A 24,902-nucleotide genomic window follows, 5' to 3' on the forward strand; every position below is an offset into this window, starting at 1 on the left:
TTGTTCTCTTGCTCCCTTTTGACCATGATCTTATTTCAACAGAAAAAATTGTATGGACAGAAGTTACAATTGGTAATTAATATTTTAGACAAACTAGTAACATTTCACCTTTATTTGTGTGCTCTTTGGGTCCTCTGGTTCACTTTTCTCAAATTGTATCAGTTTGCCCTGTGTATCCTGACTCAGAGACAGTAACATGCATTTGATCAGCAGAACCTGAAAGTAGCTTGTGAATGCTGACAACATTCTTCTCAATGTCAAGTGGACCTGACTGCTGCAAAGTTAGTATATTGCATTACATCACAGAAAACTTGTGAAATTTAACAGATCCATTTGGCAAAACGATTTGAAGTACCTACAATGAAATGTGCAGTCACATAAATAAACATACATTTCAGATTACAAGTTTGCAGTGCTGAGGCTGGTACAGAACACTAAAAAGTGAGAACTGGAGGCTGTAGTAACAGCCCATTTCACAGCCCAAGTCCATTTCAGTTGTTAAAATTGTACTGAGTATGACCTATACCTCTGCTTTCTTTATACAAATCTATTTACCTGATTATTTTTAAACAGGTAGTACTTTATTTCTGTTCGCATTATTTGCCACCTCATTAAGCCCATGCATCTACCTGTCCAGCTTTACCTGAATGTCTTGGTAAATTCTACTAATTAAGGAACATAAGTAAACACTTTACTGGTAAGTAGCTGAAGATCAGAACAAGCAACACACTGCATCCAATGAAATACAGCAATTTTTAAGCAGCTTTTTAAGCAGCCTTAGGGACTCCATTGCCTAGATGAACTGTGAAGGTACAATTCACATACAGAAGCAAGTTCCAATAGATCTCATTTTCATCATTAATCTTCTCAGTAAAGTCAGTGAAAGGAAAATGAAAGCATAGCTAAAGACAAAAAAAAAAAAAAAAAAAAAAGTGAAGAAAATTTGAAATAGCTTGTTGAAAGCATGAGCTGTTACATCATTATGTGCTTGCAACAAGTCGCTAAGCACTATTTCTGTGAAGCCCACAGGGTGACTGCAGTTGTACCCAGTCTAGCCTGGAATCCTAAAATGAGCTGCCATTCTCTCAGCTGCCTGTTGTTGATAATGGGGTGTATTGGCTCAAAGAGTATTGGCTCTTGACTGATGCTGACATTCTGTACAGTTTTTCATGAATTGTCATTTAGGGTGGCTTGCTGGGGGTAGTACTTAAACTGGGGCTGAACTGCTGGTATACTTTTTGTGTTAGGACCTAGAACAGCTTTTCTAACAGGTAGAACTGAATGAGCACTGGCAACAAAATTTCCTTAGACCATGTTTTTCACATATACATCCATGAGAGGGTTTTAATACCTTCCGTGGCCTGTTCCACCAGTTGTTTCTGACTATGATGCATTTTTCTAGTCAAAATCTGGAGCCTTGGTCTTTGCAAACAGGAAGGAAATGTGTTGGTGTACTCTCTGGCCTGAGGTGCCGTTCTGAAGTCCTGCTTGTCTTACATTCTGTATATGACTCCAACTGGTCAGATGCCAAGCTTACATTAGGACAGAATTTGTTAAATGGGTTCAACCTTAGCAGTGATACTCACTTAGAAGCTGAAGTAAGAACTCAAGCATGTTTTAGACACACACTTCTGGTGCTGCAGATGCCGCCACCACCACTTGCTGTTCCCCTGTTCATCTTTGTTCTTGTTGCTGTTATACAGACTGTTGGTTTTTAATCTCTTCAACAGCTGACATACTGTTCTACAGTTTAATCATTCTGCTGCTATACTTGCAAACCTCTGTGTTTCCATAAGGCAGCAACTGTCAAATATTAGCCAGGATTTAGTTATTTACTTTGGCTCTTTGCATAAGGCTAAGACATGTGTTTTATCTTTTCTGAAAGATACACTTACTGTCAGGGAAGAATGGATTAAAATGTGTTCTTTTTACTTAAAAACTGTTTGCACCCTCCTTGTCTGTGAGTACTGTCCTACTGTTGTAGGTTGGCCCTTTAAAGAAATGAGGGAGTTGTCTCTTTTTTATTTACTACTAAGACATAGGAAATAACAAATCATCTTTCCGAGCATTTAATGAGAGTGTTTAATCTTTTATTGTAGAAGAAGGCTACTATTTTATTTCAAATACATTTGTGCAAATGGAGAATTTGAAAAAGTGAAAGCTCTGAAGCATAAATTGTCACAAGCTTATCTCGAGAATCACTGGCAATGTTTAATGCTGAAGGTACGGCTGACTTATTCACTTGTCCCTTCAGACTTCAAAGTCTATCTAGTTGAGTTAGTTATGAATAGTGGAGTTCTTTTTTCTATTTTAAAATGTGTCCATTTATTTCAACTATGCTATGATTTTGAAGACTGAAAAAGTGCTCAGAATTTCTTACAGAGAGAAGGAGAAAGTTTATTTTTATTAGAAACGTATGAGGAAAAAGAAAATTGCTGAATGAGTTAATACTAACTTTCTGTCATTCTTTTTAAAATCTGGGTTTGGACCAGGTGGCTTTTCTCCTTGATAAGAAAAGATTGTCAGCTAGACCTTTGGCACCATTTGCTTTGTGCTGTGACTCTATTATACTTCAGGGAGAATATTTTGAACCAGACAGTACATTGTGACAGCAGTGCAACCATGTCGTCTCAAGGAGCACTTGGTGACTTGCTTGGCAAGGCAGCACTGTGTAAATGATTGCCTCAGCAGGATTCAAACTAAAATGACTTAAAATGTTAACCACTGCAATTCAGTTTATATCCAGAAGGACGCTTGCTTTTTGTTACGATTTTATTACTGTATTAGTTTATTATTTTATTATTATTATTCAGTAGTAGTTTTTTCAGCTCGTATTTCTTAAGCTTGTTAGGCTTGAACAGTGTAAAATCAATATTTCTGCTAATTAAGGTGGTTTTGAGGAGCAGATAATCAAACAGTGCAGTGAATCATTAAAAACTTACATGCTAGTATTGACTGGCATTATTGGCACAGAGTCCAAAAGGCCATGGACCTTCCTTCTTATATTTTTCACAGCAGAAGCAAAACACTCTAAACACTGAGAATATCAACTTTTTAACAGTAGAAAGATGGCCATTCGGATGTAAAAGGAAATGCAGTGTGTTAATGTTCTGGGTGCTCATCTATAGTATTTTCCTTCCTAGCATTTAACTTAGCAGTAAGTGGTATCTGACTTCAAAGGGCCTTACTTTGTTTTGGAATAGATGGAAAGTTCCTGCCGCTTATGAAAGTAATGGGTCATTTTCATTGTATGTCTGTCTTTGCCAGGATCTTTTTACCCCTCAAAAGATGGTTTTTCCTTGTCTGACATTGGGCCGTGCATTTTTTTGTTTGCATTCAGTGTGGCACGCTGCTGCTGCTGCTGGCTTCTGGCCTTGTCAGTGGGTGTTGCTGAACAGGCCTGTAAGTGATGATGTACAGTCACCTCAGGAAATACTTTGTTCCCCCAGTTCCCATACCATGAAACTGGGACACTAGACACTGTAGAGAACCATTTTATTCTACACATTTGACTGATTTTTGCTTTAGGACCTCCTGCTCAAGGACTTAAGGTTCCCTGTCATGCTTCAGAACACGGGGCAAGCTACGGAAGGACTTTGCAGGGGATGAGTGACCTCTGTTTGAGGCCATCATGTGTGGATCTTGCCCTGTGTCGAGCAGAAGGTGATTTTAGCCAGCACTTGAAAGTGGGGGCCAGTAATGGGGGGGGGGGGGAAGTACGCAGGCACTGCAGCAGGGTCTGAAGTTTAAAAAGAGACTTTGAACAGTTCAGTTTATGAAATCTGCTTGTTAATGTTGCTGGGTCTCATGGCTCGATTATCACGATTCTCTTATGAGACCGTAAGAGGTCTTGTGTTAGCTTACACTGTAGTTGAAGCATTTTACAACCTCTCTCTTCCAAACTGATTCTCTGGTGCCTAACCAGAAAGAACTGCACTTGATGCTGTTACCTTTCCTCCAGAGAAGCTATTAATTTGGGTTTCTCATGTAGGTAGTTCTTAGTATATTTAGAACTTGTGACAACTTAATATCTTTACTCTGTTGTAAAAGTGAGTTGGCAGCTTCAGAAGTTATTGCCAGCAGAAATGCAGACTGTAACCATAAAACCCCACCAGGCTTGGGAAAATGAAGTGAAGTACCACTTGAAAGAAGTTGTCTACAATTGAGTATGCAGTTAAAGAATGAGTTTACAGAGGTGAGAATGTAAATGCTCAAAAATCAAAATAATAAAATTTTAACTTATTAGTTAAATTTGACTTGGATGCTTGCAGTTTAAAGAAATTCCTAATTGCAAAACATCCTAGGGTTAAGCATCCTCTACTTCTGGCTGATATTAGTATTTTTTTTCCTTGTTGATATATATGAATGTATCTATTGATTGGATTGTGAGCTTGCAACAAGGTGAGAAATATTAGTCTTTAAATGCCGATTTGTACAGAAGATCCTATGCACCAACTTGTAGGATTCTTTATTATTTTTTTCAAGAAACAATTCTTTCTGAGCTGAGAGCTTTTTCTTTGTATTTGTGGGCAGTAGATATTATTGTACCTGGCTTAGATTTGCTGTAGGCTGTGTTGGAGTGCCTGGAAAAGCTGTCAAACTGATTTCAGGAATGGCAAGTTGTTGTCAATTAACCCTAGAATTATACAGCAAATTAGCAAATGTAGTATCCTGAGGGAAATACATTCTCTGATGATCTGCTCTTTTAATGAAACTATAAACAGATCCCCAACAATTAATCCAATGTTTAGGACCAAGAAGTATTGTCACATAATTAACTCTTTAATTTACCCAAGGGATTTTATCAACTTGCTTTAAATCTGCCCAGGTGACTGGTGTAAAGAGCACTAGGTCAGGTGGGCAGAAAAGTCCAGAGAAGGTAGCCATCTTCTTTTCCTTCTGGACAGGTGCTGTCAGTGGGGAGCCTCCAACCTTAGGGAACCATAAGACTGAACTCTACACATGGTGCACATGTTGTGTGGTTGTTGCTGAGTATGGGTTAGGAAGCTGTTCTTTCACAAATAGTTACCAGCCCTGCAAGTGGTGGGAACAGTTGGGGAAAATTGTACAGATGATTTTAATGTGAATTCTACCACAAATCTTCCCAGCATCTGTGCAAGTAAGGGCAGATATTTTTGTTCTGACTATAATTTTGGCCTGGAAGAGCAATGAAAGCCTGTGGCACAACCACAGTTGTTACCATTTTTACATTGTCTCACAAAATCCCCTCTGGTGCTAGATTAAATAATGGCTTCAGCTTTGGTGAATCATCACCAAGCTAATTTAAGATTTTTCAATAGTAATTTATACAGATTGTTCACAATGTGAATTTTGAAGCAACAGACATTTTAAAAAAATAGTCTTATCTTTGGGGCTAGCTAAAATTGACATTCTCTAAAGCCAGTACTGGACACAGCTGGAATTGTTTGGCAGGATCTGGCCATTACACCATGAGCTGCTGAATGGGTTGTGAAAACCACATGACGTGATCGGAGTATGAGTGCTTCCACGCGTGCTCCAACTCTAATGCTGTTGAAGTGTTAGCCATACAAGAAGAAGAACTGATGTTTACAGGTAAAGTATACCAAAAGACAAAAAGTTCAAGCGTTCGGATGTGGTTGGGAAGAAATCAGTTTCTAGTTGCAAGGGCAAAACAGACAGGACTTGCTGGCAAAAAACTGTCTTTCTTGAAAGAGTCAGACTGCCTTCCTCATCAAGCTCTCTCACAGCAAGGGATAACTGATGAACACAAGAAAAGAACTAAGTTTCTTTTCTCACTAACACCAAAGTAGTGTCCTCTTCAAGCCACATTTAGGTACGGGCCAGACAGGTATGTAGCAATTTTAAGGTAGACATGAATTTTCTGGAACTCAAAACCATCAGGTGACACAGTATCATCTTCCTACTGGTTTTACGGCAGTCCCCAGCCCTGAGCTTCACAGGATACAATACCAAATATATATCATAAATAAGAGAGGGGAAGAATGCTTTCCTTTTCCTGTTAGCCACCAAACACTGGAGGTCACCATGCAAGGTCATGCTTTATTTATTCCAAGGGTCCACCCTGGTACAAGAGACTTTCTGAACTAGATTGGAGTAAGTAGGCACAGCTGGACACCCTGAACATCATTCCTAAACTTTGTTGTGCTCTGCTCTTAGGGAATGCCTTCTGCAGACCAATCCCTGGCAGTGAAGTATCTAGTGCTGTTGTGTTCGCTTTTGAGAAGATGTGAGCCTCAGTGCACTTTTCCTTCCATGGTCACAAGGACTTTCTTTTGCTTTCCCAACAATCCTGCAAGATCTGCATTGATAATAGTAAGAGCAGTCATTCAGGTAGCCTTTCCCTAGATGAACCAGTTTTTACTGTCAGATTGGTTGCAGATGTCAAGGTGCTCTTGCAGCTTGTCTAGAATTGATGCCACTCATTAGTCCTGCTTTCATTGCTCCTGGCCACACACATTAGCTGGTTGAGTAGTGCTTCCATAGGCTGCTGTCTTCCTTCCTGATTTCTGGATAGTTGTGCGTAAAGGAAGGTATCTCCATGAGGAAGTTTGAAAGCTCTCCCAAGAGGAGAATCTTGCATGGTCAGCATGAAGTAAAAATAGAGTGACATTTTTACAAGTTCTATGGCAAAATGAGTAGCCTTCAAGTTTGAGAGTTCAACAGAAGTACACAGTTTATATCCTAGAACTCATTGCCACAGCATGCTGAGGGGGCCAGTATGTGGATGGGTTCAAACACGGGTGAGACAAATTAATTGAGTCTTTTATCACGATGGTACGAGTGCAGCTACGTGGACAGGAAGTTGCCAAAAAGTTGTGGTTGCTGGAAGCAGGGGAGGCATTCCAAAAGAAAGATAAATGTATACTTGGCATGTTCATGCTGCCTCTCTCAGAGGACCTGTTGATGACCAGTGGTGGGGACAACATACTGGAAAAAGCTCTGAGCCCACCCAGAAGAGCAGTGCTTGCATTCCCTTCTCTGCCATTCTTTCCTCTGCAAAGTGCTTTGGGAATTGTAACGTTTGTTGTCTGCCTCTACAGATGGGACCACTTCTGTCTGTGAGAGGAAAGAACTGTCACACTGTCCTCCCGGGTGGGTGCTCCAGTCCAACCTGACCCCCTCTGTTCTGGAAAGGAGGGATTCTTTTATTTATAGTATTTAAACATTCACAGTAATACTAGCTTCACAGAGGGATTTTTCTCATATTCTTCTGTGTTTTTAAAAGCTACTTACATTTCAAAGAGGGGGATTTCCACATACAAAAATTGCTTTGGTCAAATGAGCCTGGTGGTTCTGTACATACACACTAAATTGTCAAAAATATTTGAGCTGTTCTTTTAATTTGTGGATGAGGTTTCCATTGCTTGTTTTTTTTTTTTTTTTTTTTTTTATAATTCATGTATTAGCTGATCTCGAAATGCAGAGTTGAAGGGGAAATTCTCCTTCAGGAAAACTAGACTGCTTTAATTTAGTGTAGAAGGGACATGGAGGAAGTCTGAAAATGTGTCACTTGCAGAACACTATTAAATTAAATTAGAGGCCCTAAGCTAGGCAGATTTGGTTACACTGTCTTGAATTCTTCTTGTTATGATACAAGGATACAAGTCAAATACCACAGTGAAACCAGACCTTGTCTTAAACATGAATTGACAGGATGGTTATCTATACGTAAGCCTCAGACATCCGTATGTAAGATGGGAAGTGGCCTGCAGAGGTCTCTGGCCCAACCCCTGCTAAAAGCAGGTCCAGGGAAAGCAGGTTTGTTCATAAAGTAGTGAGCAGACAAACTGCAAACTGCAAGTTGAAATATGTTTTTCTGTGTATGCCATGTAAGTCTTAAAGTAAATTCCTGATTTTTTTTTTCTGTACATCTAGTGCTTCAAGATGGTTTCAATTTTGTTGTGGTTTTAACAAAACAGAAAATTGGTGCGTTACACAAGAAAGTGTGGTCCTTAGTGCCACAGTCATCTCCTCCGTAGCTGTGAGAGCGTATCCAGTTTAATTGAAAGAAAATGGGAGTATTCTTAAGATAGTCCAGAAGGATATTATGCCTTAAAAAATAATTTTTCTGCAATGGATTTTTGTGTGATATCATCTGCATTGATGTGTAGGATCTTGTATGTGTCTGCCTTTTAGAAAACACTTGTCAACTAAAAGCATCCTTTCTGGTATCCCCTTGATGGCTATGGCTCATGGGGCATTAGCCATCAAATAAGGATCATCTTCTTAAATCTGGGATTGTAACTCTAGCATACGGAGCTAATTGGATTTGGGAACCAGAGCAGAGGAGATTTGTTTCAGGGCTAATATGACAGTGCAGCTACATAGTGTGGTTTTGTTTATTCAGTTGTGCATGTGTAGCATTGAGCAGGAGCAAGATACTACATTGGTTAAGCAGTAAGTGGTTAAACACAGTACTTAGGCTTGCATTTTTTTAAATGGGATTTTCTGAAATGTCTTTTGAAGTGCCACAATGCCATCTACTGGCTCACTTTCCTGTGTTTTTTCCCAATCGGGGGTTTCTTTTGTACTCATAAGGCTTATATGGTATTTTTAAATGGCAAAATAAATAATCTGGCACAGAATGAACAATATTTTTCTGGTAACGTGTATATGTTAAAGAACAAAATACATTGCACATATTAAATAATCACTTCTAATCTCTTGCCGGTTAATCTTACTCTCCTTTTGTTAAAAGTAACTCTGAGATAAATAGTACTTCAAGGCAGTGAAGGGATCTCAGCTTTCTGTTTATGTCCCTCATAGTAGCTTTTGTGAAAGTTGTTTTCTGTCTATAGTCAGTTAGTTTCCCTTTTTGGTTCAACGTTTTCATACAGACATGAATACTAAGAAATATGTAACCCATCAAGATAGAAAAAATTAAAAGTGTCATGTCAGAAATTATTTCGGATGGAATTTTCCACTGACAAAATCCTAGATTCAATGTACTCCCCCTTAATCGTCTGTTATTGTTTCATGGTTGGTTTTGTTTTGATTTGTTTTTTCCTAAAGTGTTTTTAAACAATCTTTTCAAAGTTTAGCAACAAACTTGCAAGCACCAAAGCTTCATAGACTTTCTAACAACCTTTATAGAGAGGTATATATCAGAAAATTTTCTCAGTATCAGACTGCTCATAAATGAGCTGTCAGCAGTTACAAGAAGTTTTGATCGGTTCTTGTTCCCTGATGCTATCTATGGAATAGCCCTCCATCATCTTTTGCTTGCTGCCCAAAGAAATGAATAGGCAAATGTAAAAATAATGTCCTGAAAAAAATAGGAACAGTAAATATGGGAAAACACTGTTATTTGTAGTTTGATTACTTGCTTTTCTTGAAGTTACCTTGAAAGTTTTCCTCACTAATTGGTTATCTTGTCTTCCTAAACCAGTCCTTCAGTTTTAATTTGGCTTTACCCCTCCACATTCAGCTTTTCATAAGAGAAATGTTTCATACTCCTGCCTTTCTTCAATCTAGTGAGGACAAGGAGAAATGTTTGTAACAACTTGTAATTCTTTGGATTGGTTTTTAAATGGCTTTGTTACTCTCTGTAGTGTAGCTCCAGAGTCATTCTAGAAAAAGCAGCCAGATAAAAAAAAAGGCCTGACTGCTCCCTAAGTGGCATATAATGAAGGTAAATACAGATGCCTCTGCCCTTTCTGGCCTTTACCCTTCTCTCCCTCTGGCATTCAGGAGGTCAAGCGTATCTTGCCAGCCCCCGTTATTATCTCGGGGAGGCTGCATCGTGCTGGCAGCTGTGGGACATAGGCACTCCGTGTCTGTGCTGCTGGAAGAGCCCCCTGGTGCTTTTCCAGCTGATAGGGGATGGATGGAGGGGTCCATGCCTGTGCCGGGTGTGTTCAGGCTTCTTCTGGGTTGTGCCCGTCGGCTGGCGTGCTGTACGCTGGGAGCAGTGAAGCTGAAATGATAGTGCTTGGCACCCACCTTGGGCTCTGTCATACAAATGATCCCTGTCGGGAAGGTTGTGCTCAGCAGCTCATCTCAGTCGCAGCTCGGGCTTCCCAGTCGTTCCCCAGTAATCCACCCACAGGCCGTATGGCAGCTCTGCAGAGGGGAAAGCCCTCCGTGGCACTCCGGTTGCTGTGCTGCTTGCTTTTGGCCGGCGTGTTTTGTTTGAGGAATGCTCGAATATGTCCTGTGCAGAAGAGGAGAGGTTGTTCCCTGGCTATATTTGGCATAACCGCTAGCCTCTCGCTGCTAATCGTTATCGCTGCTGCGAAATACCAGGGCAAGCCTCTGCATAGTGTGACATTAAGGGAGATCTAGCAAAACCAGAAGAGCAAACATGATTATTTTATACCACGTTTTCTATTAAATCGTTTTATTTTTTTCCTGTTAACTGTCCTGTGCTATTGCAAAGAAGGAAGAACTAATTAAGCCAGTTGCTGAAAATGTTTTGCCACCCACGCTAGTGAAAAGAACTGTGTGTACAGAATTAGCTTGTACCAGCTGTGCTAAACCCAGTAATTTATCTTAGCAAAAAAATAAAAAAATAAATAAAATAGCACTGCTGTAGTTTATTCCAATTAAACAAGTAAATGTAAGATAAACCCTTTATCCACACAAACATAGTTATCTTCTGCTCTAGAGCTGGAGGGTTTGCAAATGATTATTTTCTCCCTCGTTAATTCTTTTTAATGTTTGTGAAAAGGGCCGGGCTGAGGAGCACTGGGAAATTAACACATTTGTGCACGGGACGCGTTCAACAAGCAAGTTGCATGTGAGCTTGCTGACTGAAGAGTGGTTTGGTGAGAGGACACTGGCCAAAATCTGAGCCTGCTGAAGCCTGAGGGCTTGGCTCTGTCCCTGTGCAGTGCCAAGAGCTGTTCACCTCTGTACTGGAGGCAGGGAGGGTGACTCCTGCCCCGGGTATGCCCGGTGCTGAGTGGTGAAAGGTGCAGGAGGACCGCAGTCTCCACACCTTCACCTGCAGCATCTTCTAGAGTGATGGAGTGGTTTCCTCAGTTTGCAATTACAGCCTCTGCTGAGGTTGCCTAATGGCATTTTTTTGTCTTAGGTGTTGTTTGGAAACTGAGCGAACCAGAGAATTGGTCTCAGGTTGTCCATGCTACAGTCTTTATACAGTAATAACACAGTTACAAACCTCAGCTGAAATTTGGCAAATCCATCCTTAGCCCTAAAACATCAACGTACTTCTCATCTGCTCCCTGCTCAGGGGTTTGAAGAGTTGAGACGGGCCAATGTTTTTTTCCAGCTGAATTTCCAAATGCTGAAGTCGTTGATTCCCAAGAACTAGAGGGACCACTTCTGGTCCCCTGAGGATATGAAAAGCAAGGATGTTGTGTAGCTCTTTGAAGTGCAGGTCACATTCAGGTGTGAGATTTGGATTTGGAGTTACTAAAATGCAAATGACAGCTGAACAAGAAAAAAAAAAAAAAAACCTTTGGATATCCTCCATCAGAGAAAGTCAGATAAACAAGGAAATTATCTTTGTGATTCTGTCAGGAACAGATGACTGTAGTTTAGTAATATGTTAGAATTTTGCCAAAAAAGGAAGTCTTGTTAATGCAGAAAAATAAAAGCTCTTATTCCTTTCCATTTACAGATCAGCTAAGTGCTGGATTAGCCTCAGCAATAGGGACTTGACAAGTAAATATTTAAATAGATGAGGTGCTACTTTCTGTGTGAAGATGGAGATTAAATCCAAAGCATCCAACAGAAAATTTATCTTGGAAATAGGAATATATTTTCTAGAGATAAATTCAGCTCTTTCAAGTTTAATTATATCATTTGAATGTGCACTCAGTAAAAATGTCTGAGGTATGTGTAAGGTAGCATCAGTGCAGAGAAAGACAAGTGGGAATATTAAAGTAAGTTGTTCATTACATAAAAATAAGTTTAATTCTTTGTTTTATCTAAGCTTTAGTTTTCTTGAAGGGCTGAAAAAGGGGTTTTATGTGCCTTAGGTCTTGGGAAAGTGTATCAGGTGTAGGATTGACTTTTTTTTTTTTTTCAAAATGTTGAAAGACTTTGAAAAGGTACTAAAGCATCTGTCAGCTTTACAAAATGCAGTGTACCTGGTGCCATCCTGTAACCAGCACTAGCAATTTAAGTGAGGACAATCTGGAGTCTTGAAGCAGACATGTATGATAATAATAAGCAGCAAAGAATTAAACTGTGGCTGATACACATTCATATAAAAATTCCCAAAATAAAGCACCAAAGGGAGGTAAAAATGTATTTTTTTAAACATTCTTGTGACTCAAAGGCCATTAACAAAATACAGTATTTTACTGGATATAGTGCAAAATATGTATTTTGAGAAAGTGGTTGTTTTATGATACTAATCAGAGAAGTACGGCAGGCACTCCCACTGACTTTGGTTAATTTTGATTATGCAGCTTCTACAAAACACAGGATTCTCTGTGTATGGCTTCGGCATTTCCATACCAAATGTGTCAGCATTACCAGAGTACCTGTTACACCACACTCAGTGTTATCCAGGTCTTTGTCTAGCTCTCTGTATTTTCAAGTACCAGTGTTTTGCATACTTTGTCTTGCCATGCTCAGCATCTTAGCCAAGTGATTTTTCTATTCTGCGTGCTATGTTCAGAAGAGCTCAGGCTATATTAAGGTTCTCCCCCTTACCCACTGATTCTAGAAAAGATGCTGCTTCTGCACTTGCCTTTCTGAAGAGTTTGATCTTCTCTGTGGAGGTAGAGGTTTCATATATAAATGAGACAGATAAGGCAAGATACTGAAGTATGATAGCAGGCAGCAAATAGGAAGAGGAGAGGTGTGTACCCAGAGATCTCTACTTGGAAAGCAAGCAGAGATCTCTCAGGGTCTGTGAGCTATCTCCAGGTCAGTATGCAGATCTGTTTCTTCCTTGGGTGCATGTCATCTCAAACCTGCACCTGGCTGTTTCAGCCCCAGCTCAGTTGCTGCTTGCACTCCTGTGACCCACTCTGCTATCCATAGAGGGTCACCTTTGCAGCAGTAGAGGGATGCCTCTTCCCCCTTTTCTTCCCCCTTTGCAGCAGGCTGCTGCTCCTGCCACCTGTGGTATAGCCCCACGTGCTTTTAAGATGGCATTTTGCCTGTCACCTTCACTTTTCCTTCAGGCCAAGGGACTTGGAGGAAGTAAGAGAAGTGAAACAGTGTGACTTTACTGAAGGAGCACATGATCTTGTCCACTTGTCTTTCCAATGTTTTCCTTTCTGTTTAGGACCCTTACTTGTTATTTCAATCTATATTAAGTGTGTAGCTATTTGGAGCAAAGGCCATGTCTGTCACGTCCACTTTGTCTGTAAGGATAGTAAGAGGTCTGTGTAATTTCTAAAAATAATAATAATAAATCCTCTTTTTAGTAAGAAATAGCATCTAAAAAGAAGAGTACCTTGCAATTGTAGTTCATCATATGCTTGTGTATATATGTATATATGCCTCCAGTATTTTGTGTTAATCACTGCTGGATTAGATATGATTCTCTGCTGAAGAGTATCTCCCAGAACAGATTAATAAAAGCGCTAAATAAATATTATGTGTGATGAGCTGAATAAAAATGTGCCAATTGTGCTAATGGTTTTAGCAAAACTACATAATTTATCAATATGAAGAGAAATAACTTCCAGAGAAATTTGTGACTATTAGGTAGTTTACTTTACTTCACGCCTTCTTTATTGAAAATCAAACAAATGGTAGTTATTTTCCTGCCTTTTCAAAAGCTTCATGTAGCACTGGCTGTAGAAGATGTTTTGGCTCAAAGGAACAAAGAAAACAGCACTTGTAAAACATTGGCAAAAGCAGAATGTACAACATCTCTAACTTCTTAGCACCATGCTTCCCTTCACTTTCTTTCCCATTCCTGGAACAAGTGGAATCACTGAAGGTGAAAAGAAATGTCTCCAAAATCATATAATTTATTCTATACTGATTCTAGCTCAGAAGAACTGAGCTGTAAAGAACCTGTGTTTAAACTGTCTTTAAGGAGCCAAATGCAGCTTTTTCATCACTCTTTCCTAAGCAAAAATAAATAAGTCTGCTGCTACAGCATTTAACATCAACACAAAGATTTGGTAAAGCGCTGAACAGTTACTGATGAGGTTTTGGTTTGCTGTTTGGGTTTAATTACTATGAGCCACGTTCGTGTATTTATTATTGCATTACAAAGTCATTTCAAAAATTACTGTCTATATTTATATAAAAGCCATTAAAGCGGCTTTAGTTAATATGGCAAATATTTATGATAAAGTGTGTTGTGCATAACATATCTGATTTCAGGCATGGGAAAAAAAGATAATTGTTTGTAATTACAATAATACCACTTACTAACATTTGCAAAAATTGCAAATTGGTCGACATCGTCCAACAGGAAAGATAGTAGGTAAACAACTTACGACACAGGCTGGCTCTTACAAATAATCATTATTCTCATATATTTCTGTTCTTGTCAGCATTCACGTAATACACATTTTATAATCGTGGTGCAAGAAAACAGGAAAGGGCAAGTTCTTTGTATGGTGTTAGAGGCCAGGATCACCAGCAGTATATGTGGTATGACTGTGGAGTCATCAGTGGCTTTTCTTCCTAGTTGAGGTTCAGCAGTGTGCCTGTAAGATAAACCTGTCCACTTCTCAGGTGAAACAAGATGAACCAAGCTGATTTAACGTGTGTGTACATGATATAGGTACATTAATAAACAGGACTTTCTTTCTTTCCCTAATAACCATGAAAACGCTTGTGTGATTCCTGGCCGTAGTAAGGGAACTATTTGTTCCCTACAAGCAAATGTGCAACAAAAGAGAGAAGATTGCTATGTTTATGTAGAGATTGTTTTATACATGTGTGTGTGTGCGTGTGTATGTACACGTATATGAAATAACCTATATATATATATAAATGTGTTTAATATGCAAAGCCATCTGTGGTACACCAACTTTAGTTATCATCTACGTTTCTTTAAGAAAAAATAAGATGTTTTTTTACTGCTTCCATGATGACTCTCTCAGGAAATTGATTTTTAAATAATTGAGAGCTAAAGCAATTGCTTGCTTATGATGTTTTCACATTCCCATGCTGTGGTGGCACTTTCACGTGTTCAGACCTTGTCTTTACCAATAACACGATTCTACACAGAGCAAGAGTGTTATTGCCATCTCCTGTTAGGCTGCTCCTGCTTTTGTCTATCCCACAAAAATAAAGGGTGGAAAAACCTGGGGCTGGTTTGCCTTTGTGGGCAGAATATTGCTCCTGAGAGATTACTTTGGAAACTCTTTTTAAATGAGGAGGAGTTATTAAATAAATACTGTTTTTTTTTGTTTGTTTTCACAAATGGGGTGATGCATAGAAGGGACAGCGAAGGGAAACCACATGGGAACCATGCAAGGGTAGTTTCTCTGGGCACCGTCTCATCACTCGATTAACAGTTGATATAAACAAACACACAATAGAAAATAAAGTTTCTGTGGGGAGATTTGGAACTTAATTATGCTGCAAGCAGAGAGATTAATAAACACCCAAAACATCATTAGGAGAAAATACTTTATATTTTGCTCCATTGAGCGCTCCATTTGCTTCCCATACAAATCTTATATTGATTTTGCTTAGAAGGGTTGGTAAAAAATACCATTGTAAGTGTCTGTAGTCATATTGCATTAATTTACATGAAAGCATATGTGATTGCAATTAAGAGGATGATGTTTTCTGCATGCTGGGAAACTCAGTCAAGGTATGTCAACATCTAGCTGTGCAAGGTGCTAAGATGCTGTTGAGGTTTGAGACCTAAATTGGTGTTTTCCCTTCTTAGGTGTCAGTCCTGCTAAGAGATTATAAACCAGATTTCTTGATGTTTTGACTTTGAATTTCTTTACTGACGCTGTGGCCATCCTTCTTCAGAGCCACCCGTATGGCGGTACACTATGGCTTTATGCTGCCTCTTCCTCTTGGATATTACCCTTGCTCAGATCTGCTCCGTAGCAAATTCCCTGAGTGGATCTAGGGCTTTCTGATTGAAATTTGTCAGTGACAGCTGACGCAAGCAGGTAGCTAGTGGCTGGGAGACTGTCAGGTTTGGCAGGAAGATAACGATGAGTAGTCTGGGGACAATGACAAGAAATACCTTGTTCCGCTGGCTCAGCAGGATTTGTTAGTACTCACAGTTTATTTACCACTCAATTACGTTTCTGTCAATTACATGGGGAAAAAATAGGCACCTGGCCACTTTTGCCCTAAGGAGGAAAAAATGTGATACTGGTTATTAAAGTGGACAGACATTTTGAATGTAGGCAGAACTGTCAAGGAAAGATGCTACCATACTTTTCAGAGCAGAACCATGCCCTCTAAAAGGACTGAGGCAAATCAGAAAATAAATAAATAAATAAAACCTGGTCACCTTGCTTTCAGAGCTGCAAAAATATTACGCAGTCCCTTCTCACTCAGCTCTTAGCAGCAAACAAAAATCTTCGTGCCACCAGATGTGCCACATATCTTTAAAAGCTGAAGAAGATCCATCAGTACCTAGCAAGCGGTGGCAGTGGGTCTGCAAGATCTAAGCCCCTGGCTCTGTCAGACAGGAGGGCAGCCCCTGGGGTTCAGGCCCACAGTAGCTGTATGGCAGGGCTGGCCGTGGAAGATTGCATGAAGTAGTTTCGTTTTTTCCTGGGGTCACTGCTGCCAGCCACCAGCAAGGGAAAACATTTGTTTATAAGTAAATGTGCAAACACCAAATCAGAAGCAGAGAACAGTTGTGCTATAGGATGAATCAGTGCTTACTGTTCAGTAACTTATTTTTCCCCATTTGTTGCCCCACTTACGCCCACTGACAAATCTCCTTCGGAAACCATGGATTGTCCTGAATTCAGGTGGAAGGCAAGATTAACTTCACATTCACAAGAAAAATGGACCATATAGAATAATACGAAAACTTAAAACAAGGATACATTGTCAGGTTTTGAGACCTGGACGCGTCATGCTTATTTTTAAAGTACAGAATTTTGCAGGCAGAATTGAATCATCAAGTACAGACTCATCCTGACATAAAAGTAATTCAGTAAGATCTGGAAAGCAGCTTTATACTTCTATTGATTGTCTTTTCCTGATGACAGAGTGGTTCTTTGTCGTGCATTCTTTCCTGCAGAATCAAATTGCACCATTACCTTACAGAGGTAAATAAAATTATGGGCAACAAGGTTGCTGAGCAAATGGTAAAGCCTTTTTCCACAACTGTTTCCTGTGATTAATGAAAACGCTGTGACACCGACCTCTGTGCTGGCTTCCAGCCATCTGCCAGAATAGTAAATGGCATGCTGTGTATAAACTAAATGCGCATGCATGGTGAAGTAAGAACACGACAGATAGCTGCTTAACACTTCAAAAAGCTTTGGGAGAATGATCCACGGTGATGCTTGCTGTTTGAAAGCTTTCCGTAGACTTAACTTCCGTGAGGGTGTGCTAGGAATGTTACTTCGATTCAGAGGGTTAATGAATGTCCGTGTGTCAATACTGCTGCAGTCTTTCTCCTGATGCAGTTGATGTTTATAGATGTGAATTTTTCAACAGCTATAAATGGAACATGTATTTGTTTTGTCTGAAGTGCATGGGAAACAGCAAAAAGCTTGCTCATAATTTAAGAAATTTGAGGCTAGCGGTTTAAAAAAAGAAAAAACTTCAAACTGAAAAAAGAAAAAACTTCAAACTGAAACTTCAAAGTTTCAAAGTTCAGCTTAAAATGTTATGGAATAGATTCTGGAAGTGAGGCAACAGCATGTCAGCTGTAGCAGACTAGCAAAGACAAAAGGGCACAGCTTTACGGACTGTACACACTCTGAAATATGTGCAAACCTGTGGTTTGTTAAAGAAACAGCTCAACACACACATCTGTGACTTTATTGTGTTCAAGTCAAGAGGTACAGTGGTAGATAATACCGCCTCTTGGCACAAGGAGAGAAAAAAACAGCAGCTTTCATCTTTCTCCTACAAAGCCACGTGCCCTGGCTGAGTGTGACTTACAGAGAAGTCACGTACTCAGCCTCATGCCTCTCCCTGGTGGGCGGAGAAAAAATGGCAATTCAGGTTTCAGCATTTTTGTAATCTCTCTGAGCCTCCCATTAAACTTGCTGCACTGTGTGGGAAAGGCTTAAAGATTCTTTGGGGTCCAAAACACACAGTACAAAAATCAAGTACTACAGCATGGTTTGTGGTAAGGCAGCAAGTGAAGTATATATAGCCTGCCGTGTAACCCCGAAGCAGCGAGTTCCGTTTGGTGACGCTTGTTGACAGCTTAAAATTTCTGTCGGTAACACATGACACAGTTATGTATGGCCTCTGTTTTAAATACTCACTATGCAACATACTTCATAAGGAATTTCAGAAATAATCAGAATTGCTCATATGCTGTTACTGACTTAGCTCCAAGTGCTTCAAGAGTGGAGTATTTGCTGGCAAGGAGAACTGCTGTTCCTTTAAGAATGGCTCTTAAGTCCTCCCTCCTAATGAATATTTCAAGATTAAAATCAATGTGCTATATGTTTCAGACAAGGCTGTTTATCAAGATTAAATAGTTCATTTCCTAAAAGGCAATATTATCTACATTTATGTGAGCGTGGGCATATATGAGAAAATTTAAGAGCTGCCAGGATTTTTTCCCCTCAAAAATAGGAAATGAAAAATGCTGAAAAAATATTTCAGTATTTCTCTCTACTTTGAGAGAAAGTATAGTTAGTGCAGTATTAAATGCTGCTACATATATTCTGCTTCATGTAATTACACACCTGCCTTTTTTGTCCTACTTCCTTAATTAAATATAACATTTTCAGTGAAAAGAACAGAGAGCTGCTATGTACCCAGGCCTGGGGGAGACAGTTAGGGGCAAGAAATGGCATAATCAATATTAAAAATCCAACTCCAAATTTTATACTCTTAAAATAAATGTTGTCTTCTCCTGCTTATGTTAGCCTACTCACATGAAACTTCTTCCTTCCACATCTCAACCATTAAGTAAAGAGCTGTGTGTGACTGCTGTTTTTGCCAGCTACAGTTTACCAATGTTACGATGCAGGCTAGAAAAGGACAGGAGGAATTAAAAAAATATCAGTGTTGCATTTTAGTTGTTTTTCATTTCCTCATCTCCCTGGAAAGCATAAATACATGAAGTGTGAATAACCTCTCGTGGGCAGTCTCAGCTTGTTTAAAATGTTACTGTTGAACTAACTGTACAGGTAACTTTTCATCATTTGTGAGGCAAAGAAATTGGGGTTCCAAATGAGCTGGAAAACAGTGCCCTACCATGCAATTTATATCTAGGCTCTCCACCCAAAAGAGGAATCAGAAATACCTGCTGATAATAATTTTTATTTTTTTATGTTATCCTTCTTTTCATTTTTCTGAATATGGACGCTGTTTTTCTTCTGTAGTGACTTCTAATGTTAATGTGTGCCTTTGAGCAGTATTCCTCAACATCATTATTTCAAGATCTTATATATGCAGCTATTTTACATATTCATTATTTTTCTTAAGGCCTACGGTGATGAAAAACATTATTTAGAAAATATGCTTATAGGAAAATGTCATTATGAAAAAGCATAATACATGGGCTACTCACTTCATGGTTAGTTTTTAATCTCCTTTATGAAGTTGAAATTATAATTACATATGTTTACTTTCCAATTTTGGCTTTCTAATATTTAATTTGATTTCAGGTCACTATTGGCCAACTGTATTCCACGCAGAAATTGGTTATCGAGAGTCCAGGAAACACATAGCTATGAGAAGACTGATCCTGAAGCAACACTGGACCATCTTCAGCATCTTACAGTGCCACATACAGATGCATAAAGTCACTGCATGTCTGAGCTTTTCTGTTCAGCAGAAGAAATGTCTGAGGGACTCAGTTTTTGGCAACCAAAGTACTATTTTCTTATGTTTCACACATTCTAAAATGTATTGCTGTGATTTACAATAGCATGTAAGGTAGTCCTGAAATCTGTTTGCTTGTATGTCCCATGTGATAAAATAGTTCCTGCCCTGATTTGGCAATAAAAGTTCATTAAACTACCTGTAACCAGATACATTCTTCAGCTGCTGACCTTTTCCCTCACTTTGCATGAAAGATGTGTTAGATTTAAAACCCTTCATTCAGTTACTAAGAGTAAATTCTTACTGGTCCTATTTCATTTAAAGACATACAGCATCTGAATTAAATCACTAAATACAAAGTTCATTTTAAATATTAAAACCGTATGGTATGAACAGAGCAAGAACGTTCCTTGGTATTTCAGGAGTTGACATAAAAGTTTCACTTGTTTCTTCAGTTTGAGAGTTAACAGTGAGTCAACCAGAGTTAACAATGCATCTCATCCTACCTGTAACAATGAATAGATAGTAATGTATATGACAGAATGTAAGACCTGCAGCTTGAGAGCTCTAAAATACATTTTCACCGCTAACTCCTTTTCTAATTTTTTTGAGGTACAGCTGTTGGCAGAAAGTGCCAAATGGTTTCATGCAAGATTTCCCTTCTTCAGAAAACTCCTGAATTCAGTAGAAGAAAAAAAAATACCTACCTATGAAAATAACTCGAGTGCTCTAGGTCAGGAATCGGAAGTAAGCCTTTACCCAGCAGAAGTGGAACACTCAGGATAGCTTTTTATTGCTTCTTTTTAAATCTGTAGATTAATCAACACTTTTAAGAAAATATGTGGGTTTTTTTTAAGCTATATCTCATATGGGTTCTGTTCAAGTCACTGCTTGGCTTATATTTGTTTTCTATTAAAAACTTGAAGAAAAAATAATCAGTACAAAGCTTTTTAACAGCATTTCCAGGGGGTTGCTTTGTTGTTGTTGTCACTGACATTTTAAACAGAAGCAGAAACTCAAAACTAGTTCCATGACACCGTGGCCTTTAAAAACCTTTTATTTTTTCTTGCTTCCCCAAATTCATCTTTGTTTAGACCTTGTACTGTTTTGCATTGCCCATGCTGTGACAACATTATTAATGCAGAGGATAGACAAAGTGTCCTAGAACAAACTCACAGTCCTCACTACCATTTAAAGTATCCTTTATAATTTTGTAGGTATATTGAAATGTATAGTAATGCATTCCATTAAGTATATAGTGTGCAGAATAAGATACTATGACTACCTGAGACTACAAATTCAGTCTCCATTTTCACTTTCAAAAAAAAAGGAAGTACAGTAATAATTCTCCTAGGTAGATAAGTATTGTAAATGTAAATGTAAATGTAAATTGTGCAGAGTGACCATTTTATTAAAATGGAATCTAATTATTTTGATAAGCAAAATATGTTAGGTTCTCATTCTAAAATGAGAACTTCATAACTGGAAAATTAAGCACGCTTAAGTTAATGGGTGGAAGTGTAGGAGAGGAAAGGTTTGATTATTATTTAAGCTTCTAGTGAACTCGAAGAAATGTAATAACATCTTACACGTTTAGAGAACACAGGCTTGGAAGCACTGCCAGTTTTACAATCTAAGAAACTTGGCTAACTAAGAATCTAAGAAACTAAGAATCTAAGAAACATCTACAATACGTGCAAAATCTTTCTTTAAAACAGCTTCATTACTGGCAGCATTACCTACCGAATCAGGATCGGAGAATGTGTGCTAGGAAACAAAATAAACATCCTTGCAAATAGTGTAGCCCTGGTTTATGAAGAGGAATGATTGCATCTGTAACGTTTTTACTTTTTAAATCTCAGTTTTCAAGGTATGTTAAAAAAAAAAAAGGGGGGGGGGGGGGTCAAATAGAGTCCTTTTAAATGCATGATAATTTCTTTCAAAATACTGGTACCTACCCAGGGAAGGTCTTTATTGTTCAGTTTCTGCTAATAATACAGCTGTAGATGTCACATGTTGTCATACAAGCATGCAATCATGTGAATATGACATTTCTTATTAATTGCCTTAGAAGTATGAAGGAGATTATTCCTATGTTAATGGCTGAAAATTATTTTGTTAAGTTTCAAGGGTAGATAAAACACTGCTGCACTCCTAATATGTGCCATCTGCTCCTGCTTTTTTGTCTCAAGGTTACTGCTCAGATTCTCCCTTAGCTATCAGTACCTGTAAAGGAGCACTAGTGGTCTTCAGGATACGTTCTACAGAGACCCATCAAGAAAAATGTAAATGAAATCCAGATTCTGCACTTCCCTCTTTCCCCAATCAGTAGTGCAGAGGTTAAGACAGCTCGCTTACTCAGTCAAGGAAAATTTAGTTCTTATTCCAAAGTAACCATCAGCTTACCGTACAGTATTTACACATCACTTAGAAGTAACTTAAGAAATTTCTGCTGCAAAGAAGCCAAAGCTTGAGTAAACACAAATGTAAAGGTATTATTATACCTAAACGGTATACTCCTCAAATCCCACACAATCACTGCATTTTAGATGTTTCCTTTCCTCACCAACACGCATGTAGTTCACTCCCCATTAGTGTTAGTTATGGGCCTATCAGCTGTATGGGATTGGAAGAAAACTAGAAATAATATTTTGTCCTTGCCTAATGTCCATTTTATTTTTTTTATCATAATGTACCCAGCTCTGTGTAAAAACAGCTTATCAAATGCTTTATTGTTGAAATCCTACAAGCTATGGAAGGAAAATACTTAGAAACCTCACCTGGCTTAGGAAGCACAGAGCAGAAATAGTTGTAGGTTGGGACACCTTCAGTTTCATGTTCACATGCACTTGTCCTATTCTTACTCTTTGCTTGGCTTACTCGTATTGTCACTGGTGGAGGCAGCATGCTGGAGAGATGGCACTTTGGCCCAACCTCGTGGTTTCTGTGCTCGTAACTGCTGCGCCTTCCATGCTCCAGCAGCAGAGTTTACGTTGCAGTACTCATTAAATCTCTTTCTTGGCGCCCTGTCAGTAGTTTTACTGGATATTGTCAAAGCAGTGTAAACAACGGGAATAGATCGAACACAAAGGAATGATCCCATGATTTATGTAGAGTGTCCACTATTATAAAAGGAATATCCTTTTTCTTTATAATAGAAGGCAGGCAGCTCAATAAATATCTATTAAAGCTGCAATGCTTTATCAAAAAAAAAAAAAAAAAAAAAAAAGCTTTTGTGTTATACTGAAATGTTAGTCTGTCTGTGATCTCAACATTTTAGCAAGCTATTTACCTCAGTAGTATGTACCAAAATTTGACTAGCTACGTATACTGGTTTGTGATGACTTTAACAATATAAACCTGGAAAAAGGAAAAAAGAATACTTCATTCAACATTAGTAGCTGTTTAAAGGAGAGGCATGTCTGTTGTGTTACAATTTCTCACTAGATTTTACTGCAATTGAAAGCTCAGTTTCAAAATGCCTAGAGGTATCAGCAAGAAGGTTCTGAAGTAAAGCCACCCAGGAGAGCAGCATGTGAATACTTCACATCTGATGTTGAGATAGGCCAAGGATTTTAACTTACTACTAACATGTAGAAAGGGACTTATGTATGAAACTTTTCTGTATGAAACCAAGTTTCCAGGCATTACAAGCGTTACTTTTACCTTCTAATATCAATAGGTTGAAGAAAAAAAAATTCTACAGAGAAACACCAGCCCCTCAACTTATTTCCTGTAATGCACTGTAAATGTGTCTCTCAAGGTGTCCAGTAAGGACTGTATAAACATATATACATAAACAGAGCCATGAGAAGTTATGTATTGGCTGTTTTCCTCAGTTTTCCATAGTGATCTATAGTGAAATCCTGGCATCACTGAAGTCATTATTACACTGATTGCTCTGTTCCCTGGTTCTTAACATGGGCAACATTATTTCACACTCTAGGAATGTTTTGTTTGATAACTTATTAAAAAAAAAAAAAATGAATGTGTGAGGTTCTTTTAACAAAAGTTTATATTCTTGCTTTTTCTTTTTTTCAGCATTTTAGAATAGGAAGTATGTGCATGAACCCTTAATATGGAAGCAGGAAAAAAAAGAGAGAAACCAGCAATTTCCCTAGTACTGTGCATTTTCTCTGATTTTGTGATTAGAAAAAGGATAGGGACTCTCAAACCTCTTTCACAGGCATATGCTTCTTCAAAGAATTCTGCCGTTTACACAGAGAATTAACTATCATCAATGTGTTGTAAGAGCTGCTTCTTTCTAAACTTCTTTCCTTTTTTGCGGTTTAAGCCCACTAACTACTGAAGCCTTGCAGGGGCGACGGGAAGTGATGGCAAGTCGTGCATTCAGATGACTGTTCTTCTGTGTTCAGAGGGAGAGAACTATGGAGACCTGCGAAGAATGCTCGGGCTTTCTACTGAAAGAGTACACCACATAAATATTTATACCAGTCTTTGGAAATATGCTAATCCAAGGCAAGTAATTTTCCCTCTCTTAAATAGAGTCATAAAAAACAATTAAGGTGATTTAATTACTGCCGAGCCCAGAGAACAGATTTTGAACTCTGACAGATGAACATTCATCACAGCGCCATGTTATGCTAACCCTATAACACAAGTGTCTGAACAGAACAGACAAACCTTGATCATTTCCCCTACCTTCATGCAGTACTTTGGGCAGAATCCAGATCCCAGGAAGTCAATGGGAGCAGAAGCCAGACTTTTCAAGTTCTGACTGAAAGCCCCAGCTTTAAATTAAACACAACTAGTTTGCATGCAAGTTTGTAGTTCTTCATGATGCCAAAGTAAATTTAACTTCACAGTCCTTTTCTGAAATCATTTCAATCTAAATTTAAACATTATTATAAACTACAAAGAAATGCTTAAAAGACATTTAACTTTGATGTCCTTCACAGTTACCCAATATAGAGGTTCAATTGTTTTAAACTTTCTGGGTTTATTCATACTTATAAAATCCTTTGACGTCTGTCTCTCTGTTATGCCCTTAAGGGCTTGGGAAAAAAAAAAAAAAAAAAAAAAAAAAAAAAAAAAAAAAAAAAAAA

General features: G+C 38.6%; 1 protein-coding gene and 2 long non-coding RNA genes across 4 annotated transcripts in view; 2 read left to right on the forward strand and 1 right to left on the reverse strand.

The window, feature by feature from the left end:
- LYRM4 (LYR motif containing 4) overlaps nucleotides 1–21,154 on the forward strand; it is a 91,070-nt gene extending 69,916 nt beyond the window's left edge. For both annotated transcript variants that reach the window (XR_004747910.1, XM_035316401.1), the window contains one exon: nucleotides 19,680–21,154. Coding sequence is in view for 1 of the 2 variants with exons in the window: in XM_035316401.1 (XP_035172292.1) it covers nucleotides 19,680–19,742 (63 nt within the window). In the remaining variant the exon portion in view is untranslated. The remainder of the gene's footprint in view (nucleotides 1–19,679) is intronic.
- The window catches only part of LOC118161250, a 16,216-nt gene continuing 2,899 nt past the window's right edge, over nucleotides 11,586–24,902 (reverse strand). The window contains exons 2-3 of the long non-coding RNA XR_004747911.1: nucleotides 22,354–22,355; nucleotides 11,586–11,599 (exon numbers count right to left, since the gene is read on the reverse strand). This is a non-coding gene — a long non-coding RNA (uncharacterized LOC118161250). The remainder of the gene's footprint in view (nucleotides 11,600–22,353; nucleotides 22,356–24,902) is intronic.
- Nucleotides 21,519–24,857, forward strand: LOC118161252. The gene is made up of 2 exons (XR_004747913.1): nucleotides 21,519–21,706; nucleotides 24,156–24,857. It is a non-coding gene; the product is annotated as an uncharacterized LOC118161252 (long non-coding RNA).

The sequence above is a fragment of the Oxyura jamaicensis genome, chromosome 2 (genome assembly GCF_011077185.1).
Source record: "Oxyura jamaicensis isolate SHBP4307 breed ruddy duck chromosome 2, BPBGC_Ojam_1.0, whole genome shotgun sequence".
Taxonomy (NCBI): Eukaryota; Metazoa; Chordata; class Aves; order Anseriformes; family Anatidae; genus Oxyura; species Oxyura jamaicensis.